The following is a 12,094-nucleotide window of genomic DNA, read 5'->3' as shown; positions in this document are numbered from 1 at the left end:
GCGGAAGCCTTTGGCTTCTGCTGCACTCAACCACAGCCAGTGAGGAGAGAGCATGGGGTGGGGCCGTGCGCAACAATGTACATTCACAGGAGCTTGGCTCAGGAACGAGTCTGCTGGAGTAGAAAGAGGCTTGCTACTGGGGGCACTCGGCAGGAGAGAGGAGCCAGGACCACCGGTGGGGAATCCAAAAAGAAGAGAAGAGGCTAGGGGCTTCTCTGTGCAAAACCATTGCTCAGAGCAGGTAAGTATAACATATTATATTTGTTATGAGAAGAAGAAAAAAAAAACAAAAAAAAAAAAACAAAAAAAAAAAACAAAAACATTTATGCCCCAAAACATGAGAAAACCATATGAAATTTTTCGTACGAGGAGCGATTGTCCAATAATAATCTGAATGTTAGTACACAAGTTTCGAGGGTGACAGTATCTGAAGGGACATATGCAAAACATTTTTCTTGCATGATACCAGAACAAGCGATTTTCTTTTAATTAGTACAGTAGTCATCGGAAAAAAAAAAAAAAAAAATCAGAAGACCAAGACCACGCTTGCTCAGAAATGAAAGAATACATTACAATACATTATATCACTTCCGAAGTCGTATTCTTTCATACGAGAGTTTTCTTAACTTTAGTAACCACTTCATTTTTTATATGAGACTAACATCCAAAAAAATGGCCGATCATTCGTCCAATATTCTCATTGTGTATGGAGCATTAGAATCACTCTAAAAGTGGAACTTCACTCTCTCAATCAACATGGACTATTTTACTCCACATGCTGCTAGCATTAGTAAATAAGAAAGTATATCATATTTACATGTTTTAAACTTTTTTTTACATTTCTTCAGTTACTCTCTGGTTTCCATGCCTTGGCAAAATTATGTCTACATCCCAGAAGTCTTCAGGAGGGAAGGGAGGGTTCTCAGCTCAGCAAATGTCTGAGCTAAGAGCAGATGGATTCCAGGAAGTAAAGACTACATGAATAATCGCCCTTACTCAAGATGGCCACTGCCAGAAATGCCAGGGGAAGATTTTCAAAATGATTTCTCAGCAAAAAGCATGGAGACATGGAAGGATAGGGGAGTTTTTTAAAATATTAACAATTAATTAAAATAGCATTTAATTATATGTCGCTGTCCCAGAACTGGGTAATTGTGCTGTAGCTGTCATTAAGTGCGGCTTCCAAGTGGTTAATAGCAAAAAAGTCAAAAATATTGTTTTTTTTCTCAAATTTGTTGGGGTTTATTTTATAGTGCAACAGATAAAACAAAAACCGCACAGGTGATCAAATACCACCAAAAGAAAGCTCTATTTGTGGGAAAAAAGTGACACAAATTTCATTTGGGTGCAGTGTTGCATGACCGCGCAATTGTCAGTTAAAGTAACGCAGTGTGGTAACGCAACAAATGGCCTGGTCAGAAAGGTGGGTAAATCCTCTGGATGGTAAGTGGTAAACAGACATGAACCTTTTTTTTTTTTTCCTTCTTCAAGGCAGCACACTACAAAAAGGTGGTTAACATCTGTGCATTGTGCTAAAAGATGTCCCTTTTTCTCATTTCAAAAACCTGAGAGATATGTGACAGCACCCATGAACACGGGGCCGTTGGAAAATGATTTCTATTTGGTTATGACGATTTGTCCTATGGATCTGCAAAGCTTCAGCTATTTGCTTAGCAGCTACTTACAGTCCATTTTCTATGAAAGCTAAAAAGTATTCCACTGTGCTGGAACAGGAACACTTCAGCAGCTAATACTGTATGTTAGGAGAGGTTTGTGAACATAATAATTACCTATGTTACTTTTTCTGGACAATCTACAGTATTATGTGTAGGCTATTTATAACTTTTCAAAACCTCTATGATTATATTTTTCTTCACAAATCTAGCTTCTTTATCCTGTGTTAAGCAGTTTTTGCTTCAAGCATAGGATTTAATGCTCTTCTATAAATCCCTAACAGATGAATATTAGAGAAGGAAAGACTAAAAAAGGTACTCATGTTTTATTTACCTTTACTGTAATTATCCGGGCCATATCTTCACATAAACCGTCTTTTTCTGTATGCTCACATTCAAAGAATTTTGAATAATCTTCTAACAACTTTGCCACAATCTTATTGCATACTTCTTGTTGCTTCATACCCTCAAAGCCTGGAGACACACTAGAAGAAAGGAAAATAATGAACAATAATCTTATGATCATTACAAGGCAGGATTTCCTTGGCTAAAGTCGGTAGGCTCACAACGTTTGGCGCTCAAAAGCGATTGATACCTGCCTTTATCACCTCTTTACATTGAAATTGGTTTACTTCACTAGATCTAGCTTAGGGTCATACTATCCTATCCTATGTATCATCTTTACATACAGCGAGATGACTTTTACGGATTAAGGAAAAATGTGTCATCACTAGCTGTATAGGGAAAAGTCACTTCTTACCAACAACTGTGCCTAATGGTTTTGCACAAAGGACACCTATTACCTTCTCCTATCCCCCATTAAAGAGCCATAGATAATATTTGTTCTCCTTGGGGGGGGAAATCAGGTGAAGTGTACAGCACGGTAAATGTGCTTGTGGCAAAATTGCATTAAAGTTGGGAGGGACTTAAAGCAGAGCTCCAGTCATTTTTGCAAAAATTAAGTCAGCAGTTACAAAAACTTTAGCTGCTGACTTCTAATAAACAGACACTTACCTGTCCCTAGATTTATTTATTTCAGGTAGTTATATAGAGCCGTCAATTTACACAGCGCTTTACACACACACACACACACACACACACACACACACACACACACACACACACACACACACACACACACACACACCAGTCCCTAACCCTCAAGGGGCATACAATCTAAGGTCCCTAACTCACAATCATACATACACATACTAGGGACAATTTAAACAGGATCCAATTAACCTACCAGCATGTCTTTGGAGTGTGGGAGGAAACAGGAGTACCTGGAGAAAACCCACGCAGGCACAGGGAGAACAGGCAAACTCCAGGCAGGTGGTGCCGTGGCTGGGATACGAACCAACGACCCTAGTGCTGCCAGGCAGAAGTGCTAACCATTTAGCCACTGTGCTGCCCCTATATCCCGTGCTGTGCTCATCCGAAGCCAGTCCCTGGCATCTTAACTGTGGGTAGCTTGTGTCTTCACAGCCGGGTGCCCACTGTGCATGCATGAGGATGGGAGCAGATATCTGTCAAAACCAGGTACCCACTCCCTCCCCTTCCAAAAAAAGTTTGCCAAATGTGAGAGGGGGAGGAAGCCTTAAAGCGGAACTTCCCATTTTGGGTGGAGCTCTGCTTTAAGTGCAGCTCTGAAAATACAAAGCACAAGGGTTAAGATTGCGTAACGTACAAAGCAGAGAGTTCAGTAGTGCATTTTGCATAGGGGACAAGAGTTCGTAACACACAGAGAACAGGGGTCAGGAGTGTGTACAGAGTGCAGGGGTCAGGCATAATTAATGCAGGGGTCAGGAGTGTGTAAGACACAGGGAGCAGGGGTGCGCAAGACACAGAGTCAGGGGTGAGAACGACAGCAGGGATCAGGAGTACTCATCTCAAAAAGCATGAGTTAGGAAGCTAAACAAAGTACAAAGTGCAGGGGTCAGGAGTAAGTAAAGCACAGAGAACAAGAGTCAGGCATATGTAACAGAGTGCAGGGGTCAGGCGTAATTAATGCAGGGGTCAGGAGAGTGTAAGACACAGGGAGCAGGGGTGCACAAGACACAAGCAGGAGTCAGGGGGGAGAATGACACAGCAGGGATCAGGAGTACACATTTCACAAAAGCAGGGGTCAGGAATGCTAAACATACAAAGTACAAAGTGCAGGGGTCAGGAGTACATGTCTCACAGAGCACATGGGTCAGAGGTACACACCTCACAGTGGTTAGGAGTGAGTAATGTATAGACTACAGAGGTCAAAAGTGTGTAATGCAGGGTTTAGGAGTGCACAACATACCGCACAGATGTAGGGAATTGGTCAGTGTCAGTGTACAACCCCCCCCCCCCCCCCAAGACAAACTCCTTCGCCACCCTTCCACTAGTATAGATTCCCTCCCACACTACAGCTCTTCCCCTTCCAGTACAGCTCCTTCATCACCCCAGTAGAGCTCTCCTTCCACCAGTACAACCAACCCCCCCCCCCCCCCAGATACAGCTCTGCCCCCTCTGTAAAACACACTCAGTGCAGAGCAGTTTAGAGTAAGGGAAGTACTTCCTTGGCTATGTCATATGACTGGAGCTATGGAGAAGCAGCCTTCCTTGCTCTGAACAGACAGGCTGCAGGAGCAGTCCCCGTATTGGGTGCTCAGTGAGGCTGACAACAATAGGTACTGCACTGTACCACGTATGCTCTGGGAGAAATTAATTCATTTACTAGTGTCCTTGAAAGGCCTTTATAATATAAACACCGGTAATAGTTTCTGGCTCAGAATTTGTTTTTCTTTCTAAAGGGTTTTTTTTAAAGTCAGTGTACTTTTTGGACTAATACCAATAAGTAATCCTTTACCATCTTTTTTTTTTATTTTATTTAAATATTTATTAGTTTTCCAGATTTAAAAAAATTACATATTTCCATCATATTCTCATAAAACATACAAAACCATTATTTTTTCTTTTTTCCCTTCCTTTATCTATTTCCCACCCCCTCCCAACTAAATTCCCTTCCATCCCTCCCTGCCCCCGCCCCCCCCTCCATACTACCCACCCTGCATTTCTCGACGTCTTCCCTACAAAAGTAAGAGGCTCTTTCACATATCACACCCTAAAGCTTCATATATCTTTTGCCTTCAGTACAAATTCTTCCCATTTTTTCCATTTCACATAATATAACTCCATCTTGTCTTCCTGCATATGATAAAGTTTCTCCATCCTACAAATCTGGTTCACTCTATCTACCCAATCTTCTTCCTTCGGCACCTCTATCTTACGCCAAAACCTGGGTATCAAACCTTTTACTGCATTTAGATAGTACCATATACCCGATTCCTTGTATTTATTCACTGATAACTCTGTACTATGTAATAGGCAAATCTCTGGATTTAATCCCATATTCGTCCCAGTAATCATCCCAATTAAATGAACTATTATCTTCCAAAATAATTGAATTTTTGGACACTCCCACATGTGATATAAAGTGCCTATCTCTACACACCCCCGCCAACACCACGGTGAATTTTCCCCACTCATCTTGTGTTCAACATTCAGTGAAATGTGCCATCTTATCAAATACTTATAATTTATTTCCACCTCTCCCATACTTATATTCTCGTGAGTTAATCTGTATATTTTGTTCTGTTTATCCTCTTCTATCCCAACCCCCAAATCTTTCCCATTTTGCTATATACATTGGCTTTGTGTTTGTGTCTAATTCAGTGAGAATCTTATATATTTTTGCAGTGCCGTGTTTCCCATCTCCCCGTGATTCCAGCAACCTCTAACAAGTTCCAATCCTTTCTAATTCTCAAGGGTTTCAGAAGATTCCCAACAAAATGTTTTAAATTGGTGGTACCGCCACTCATCTATCTTAGTGAAAATTTCCCCCTTTTCCAAATCCTTAAGTGTTCTCAATTCCCCCCCACCATTATGTCTCTCAACTGGACATCCTCCTTCTTAAACCATTTTCCTGTAATCTCCTCCTTACCCAGAGGGAAAAACACTGTGTTCCTTAGTGGCATTAATAAAGAATTAAAATCCCACTTCATTTGTTTGTGCAATATATCCCACACACTTAAGACATTTAAAGTATATAAACTTGTGCTATCTTTTAATCCTCTATATTGTGTTGTGTTGGCACCCATATAATTTTCCTCAAATTAGTTCCACTAAGTTAATTTTCAATTTTGACCCAACTTTTCCCTTTTGAGTAATCCTTTACCATCCTAATCTGGCTTTCTTGTAGGTCTTACCATGTCATGATGTAATACACAATTGAACTATTAACCTGTAGCACTATGGGGAATTTATACAATCATTTACATGTAACCTGTCTTTGGGGGGAAATGCATTAACATTGGACTTGTCACTTGAAAATCAACTAGGTAACTTTGTGACAGGTGAAGAGATACTATAACTTTCCTTTTAGGACAGTTTTAAATAGAGATTTTAGAAATATAGACCACCTACAAAAAAAAAAAAAGAAAAAAAAATATTATATATATATATATATATATATATATATATATATATATATATATATATATATATATATACATACATACATACATACATACATACATACACACACACACATATATATATACATATATATATACACACACCGTTGCAAGAAAAAGTATGTGAACCCCTTGGGATTACGTGGAGTTTTCCATGAATTGGGCATAAAATGTGCTCTGAACGTCATCTAAGTCACAACAATAGAAGAACACAGTCTGCAGAACATAATACACAAACATTAGATGTTGCCATGGTTTAATTGCACATAACATGTAAACATTCACAGGGCAGGGAGGAAAAAGTATGTGAACCTTTGGACCTAATAACTGGTTGACCCTCCTTTGGCAGCAATAACCTCAACCAAACATTTCCTGTAGTTGCAGATCAGACCTGCACAACGATCTGGAGTAATTTTGGACCCCTCCTCTTCACAAAACTGTTTCAGTGTAGCAATATTCTTGGGATGTCTGGTGTGAATTGCTCTCTTAAGGTCATGCCACAGCATTTCAATCGGGTTGAGGTCAGGACTCTGACTGGGCCACTCCAGAAGGCGTATTCTGTGCTGTTGCAGCCATTGTTTTGTTGAATTACTTGTATGCTTTGGGTCATTGTCCTGTTGCATCACCCATCCTCTGTGGAGCTGCAGTTGGCGGACAGATGGTCGTACGTTTTCCTGCAAAATGTCTTGATAAACTCTGGAATTCATTTTCCCATCAATGACAACAATCCGTCCAGGCCCTGAGGCAGCAAAGCAGCCCCAAACCATGATGCTCCCTCCGCCATGTTTTACAGTGGGGATGAGGTTTTGATGTTGGTGTGCTGTGCCTTTTTTTTCTCCACACATAGTGTTGTGTGTTCTTCCCAAACAACTCAATCTTGGTTTCATCTGTCCACAGTATATTTTGCCAGTAGTGCTGTGGAACATCCAGGTGCTCTTTTGCAAACTTCAAACGTGCTGCAATATTCTTTTTGGACGGCAATGGCTTCCTCCGTGGTGTCCTCCCATGTACTCCGTTCTTGTTTAATGTTTTCCTTATTGTAGATGTGTCAACAAAAATGTTAGCATGTGCCAGAGATTTCTGTAGGTCTTTAGCTGACACTCTGGGATCCTTCTTTACCTCATGCAGCATTCTGCGCTGTGCTCTTGCAGTCATTTTTACAGGACAACCACGCCTAGGGAGAGTAGCAACAGTGCTAAACTTTCTCCATTTGTAGACAGTCTGTCTTATCGTGGACACATGAACATCAAGGCTTTTGGAGATACTTTTGTAACCCTTTCCAGTTTCATGCAAGTCAACAATTCTTGATCGTAGGTCTTCTGAGAGCTCTTTTCTGCGAGGCATGGTTCACGTCAGACAGTGCTTCTTTAAACAAGTAAACCCAAAACAGGTGTGTGTTTTTTAAGGGCAGGACAGCTGTCAGCAACACATTCAATATCATCACACTGATTGGAGTCAAGGTTGGCTCACTCCTGGCTCCAATGAGCTCTGGGAGAAGTCATTAAGCTAGGGCCTCACATACTTTTTCCTCCCTGCACTGTGAATGTTTACATGTTATGTGCAATTAAACCATGGCAACATCTAATGTTTGTGTAGTATTATGTTCAGCAGACTGTGTTCTTCTATTGTTGTGACTTAGATGACGTTCAGAACACATTTTATGCCCAATTCATGCAAAACTCCACGTAATCCCAAAGGATTCACATACTTTTTCTTGCAACTGTATATATATATATATATATATATATATATACACACACACACACACACACACACACACATATACATACACACACACACATACATATACACACACACCTTTCAGGATTGTTAGCTGGCTAACTCTAGAACTAATGTGACCAGGTTGTTCACTGGGTAACAAAGTGGATCTGATAAGACCAAGACTGAATGTTTGTTGGAAGATGAGGAACTGTTGCGTCTTTCTCCTCATGAAACCTGGCTAAATACCATCATGCTGGACTAAGCTTTCCAACTCTACACACCTTAGTAGATAGTAATCACCTGTCAGAAGAACTCAAGGGAGGTACACTTTGGGGTTGACTTACTATAACTGCAAAGTTTGGCGCAGCTGTGCATGGTAGCCAAACAGCTTCCAGGTTTTTTGTCAAAGCTTAAAGCAGAGTTCCAGTTGAATTAAACAAAAAAATAAAAGTCAGGAGCTACAAAAACTGTAGCTGCTGACTTAAAATACAGACACTTACCTGTTCCTTGGTCCAGTGGTGTCCTCACCACAGTTGGTTTAATCAGCCTTCTTTTCTCCCCGGTTCCAGCATCTTCAATGTGGGTAGCCGGCAGTGACAGTTTGTGGCTGTACAGCCGGTTGCCCACTGCGCATGCACGAGTAGTGCTGCACTTTGTGAATGGTCCCGTAGTCTTCTGGGACCTGTCACGGGTCCCAAAAGACTACAGGGAGGGAGGAGAGGACGACAACTTCCGCTTCCGATCTCCTAATGCAATCGCACCGAAAGTGAAAGCGGGTACCTGTCAAATTCGGGTACCCCCTCCTCAAAAGATGCCAATCCTTAATGGCGAGCGGGAGACAAAGCCTTAAAGTGGAACTTCCCCTTTTGGGTGGAGCTCCACTTTAATTGAGCAAGCTCAAGTTAGAAGCTGATTGGCTACTATGCACAGCTGCACCAGATTTTGCACTCTCCAGTTTTAGTAAATCAACCCCTTTGTATCTACATTAGCAAAGATGCACAAATTGTTCCCAGTAGTAGTCACTGCTCTGAGGAAGCAGAATATCCAACAGTACAAAATGCAAACTACATTTTTCGCTATGGGAATTTACATTAGTACTCATTGTTATGGTCTATGTTCCCCAACTTGCTAAGCATGTCACAATTACCACACGTGAACATGCTTGAGTATATGCAAATAGACAACATTTGATCCATCATGTTTTCTACTCTCTTATGTAATGCCTAATTGAACCCTCAGTTTAAAGCAATGTTCACCTTAAAAAAAAAAAAATAAATGCACATATTTTGCAGGTAAAAACATTTATTGTTTTTCTTAAGAGCTTAAGAGTATAGCAGATCACGGGTGCATAGTCAGGTTTCTGCAGAATCTCAGTATGGGCAGACAGTTACTGAAGTCCAAGAAGATGAATTAGGAGAGTGCTTACCATTGCCCTCCTCGCAGCTCATTGAGAACTACAAGCTGGCGTGCATGTCGGACCTCTGCAATAAAACCACTTCTTCCCCACTGTAAGACACACTGTTTTGATGAACCTGAATTGTATTTAGCTGATGTAAACAGTGTTTGATTGGGCTTTAAACCAAATCTAGGGGTAAGCATACCTCCAGCTGTGCTGAAACTAAAAATCCCATCATTCCCCTGCCTATGGGAGCTATGCCTATAGCTGTCAGAGTGTGGCAATTGTCCATAAAGACCCTTTAATTGTACTGTTCAGTTGTGGTCAAGCGGAGGCAATGGGTAAAAGGAACAGACATGCTAATCAGCAGTGGATTAATATATGTCTATTAACAGCTAGTATGAGGAACTGGATTACTAATGCCTCCCCTCCAGAAATAACAATCTGCTGTATTTTGAAAAACTATGTGTGGAACTTTCAAATTATTCTCAAGGTAAAACACTTTAAGAGGCATAACAATTGTAGATTAAAAACTCTACATTTGGAGGAGGACATACAAGTTATTTTGAAATTTAAATATAAATATACAGAATGGTACATGAAAGGTGATACTACTAATAGTCTGAGTAATCTTAAATTTGAGTCACAGTAAAAATATATATTGGGGGTTATTCATTTAGGTAATATTTCTCATTACTGTCTGGTGTGGACAATGGTTTGTATTTTGTTAGAATTTTAATATCTGGTATTTATGATAATTCTAGTGTATGCTTAACCAGTTGCCGCCCACCCACAGTGCATTTACTGCAGGAGGGTGGCACAGGCAGGCCGTATCATGTACATCATCAAGCCTGGGGCTCGAAGTGTGCCGCTCCTATTGGACACAGCGGATTGCGGCCACTTTGAGCAGCCCTGGGATCATGTGATCGTTATGCCATGCCTCTTCCCAATTACCTCGGACAATCTACTATGCAAAAAAAGGGGTCATTTGTGGGGTATTTGAACTGTCCTGACATTTTACAGCCTCAAGAAATGAGATTCGTCAGTTTATTAGAATGTGTCAATTTTCAAATACATATACCATAGTTTGAAGATTCTATAACTTTCACACAGACTAACATATACACCGATTTGGGTTTTTTACCAAACAAAATGTAGCAGACTATATTCTGGCCTAAATTTATTAAGCAATTTGATTTTAGTGGATGTTTTACATAACAAAAAGTAGAAAATATCACTTTTTTCAAAAATGTTTGGACTTTTTTTTTGTTTATGTAGCAAAAAAGAAAAAAAAAAAAAACCCCAGTGGTGATAAAATACCACCAAAACAAAGCTCTAGTTGCGTGAAAGAATTATATAAATGTAATTTGGATACAGTGTTGCATAACCGAGCAATTGGCAGTTAAAAGTAGCGCAGTGCTGAATAGCAAAAATGGCCTGGTCATGAAGGGCATAAAACCTTCCAGATGGAAAGTGGTTAATCAATATACAGTATTGATATTTAATAAAGCATCACACACCTTTATGAATCACACAGCCGCCAGAACTGGAGGGGGAGTCGAGACTCAGGAGCAAGAGGCAGGAAAGCCTCCCATCGGGAGCTGGAGCGGTCGCTGGAAGAGAAGACGACTCAACAGGAGGTGGTGAGAGGAGATGCTGAGCTACCCATACTGTCTTGTCTGGACTGTGTCTGACTGCCTGCCCCTACGAGCGAGCAATGGATGAGGTCGGGGGGGAGGGGGTTATGTAAGGGAGGAGTGATTAATATACTAAGGTAAGGGGAGACACCAATATAAAAAGAGTCCCCCTTATATCAGTAAGCCCCCTTCCCCTGTTCCCGGTGTTCCTCCTTAAATCAAAGTCCCCTTTACAGTCTGCAGGATTCCACCTTACAGTGCAAGGGGGAACTCTACATTAGGACCTGAAGAGTTCCCCTTTACATCAGGATCTGCAGAGAGCCCCTTTACATCAGGGTCTACAAAGGGGAACTCTGATGTAAAGGGGAATGCTGCAAATTCTGATGTAAGGGGTGGGGGGGCTCTGCTGACCAGAGACCCTCTTACCTCAGAGGTCACCTTTACATCACGATCTGCAGCATTCCCCTTTACATCAGGGTCCACGGTGTTCCCCCTTGAACTGTAAAGGGGAACCCTACAGACTCTGATGTAAGGGGGAACTCTATGCTGGGTTATATTAACTGGACCTTCATGTAAAAAGGAGAAATATTTTTTACCTTTTGCTATACCGTTGCCAATAGCACTAGCTACATATTTGTAGCTTAAATATTGATATTTGCACTGAAAATGGTCATTTTGGCTAATTTTTTTAACTGTCAGTAGAATATATGGCTCTGTCACAAACTTTTTATGTGGCAGTAAAAAAAAAAAAAAAAAAAAATGGCACCATCACTAAACTTTTGGTGTCAGGTCAGTAAATTTCACTTCAGGAGGTTGGCAACCATGCAGCTAGCCCTAGTGTTGGAATGGTGAAATTATGTTGTTATAAAACAGTACCCTATTATGGAGAAATAATAAAACCAAACCGAGCCAGCGCACTGCAAATATTACAGAGAAAGGTTTCTGTGCCAAAATTTCCAATGAGAACTCCAACTATTGGTTCCAGTGGCTACTGATCCATGAATACCACTAGATGCTTGCATAGCAGTAGTAGCTGACTTGTAACGTGCTGGAAAATATTATTTTACAGAAGTTAGATAGCGCTGACAGTTTGCACAATGCTTTACAATATAAAAGGGAGAGAGTACAATTACAATACATTTCAGTACAGAAGGAATAGGA

The 12,094-nt window shown here is 40.8% G+C and overlaps 1 protein-coding gene across 1 annotated transcript in view; it reads right to left on the bottom strand.

Moving 5' to 3' along the window:
• The window catches only part of FAM13A (family with sequence similarity 13 member A), a 270,449-nt gene that overhangs the window by 211,069 nt on the left and 47,286 nt on the right, over window positions 1-12,094 (bottom strand). Inside the window, exon 4 of the mRNA XM_089652312.1 lies at window positions 2,008-2,158. Coding sequence (XP_089508438.1) covers window positions 2,008-2,158 — 151 coding nt within the window. The remainder of the gene's footprint in view (window positions 1-2,007; window positions 2,159-12,094) is intronic.

The sequence above is a fragment of the Staurois parvus genome, unplaced genomic scaffold (genome assembly GCF_062004578.1).
Source record: "Staurois parvus isolate SC_StPar_1 unplaced genomic scaffold, SC_StPar_1.0 ptg000679l, whole genome shotgun sequence".
NCBI classification, from domain to species: Eukaryota; Metazoa; Chordata; class Amphibia; order Anura; family Ranidae; genus Staurois; species Staurois parvus.
The sequence above is the reverse complement of the archived record's forward strand: the minus strand, read 5'-3'. Positions and strand labels throughout refer to the sequence as shown.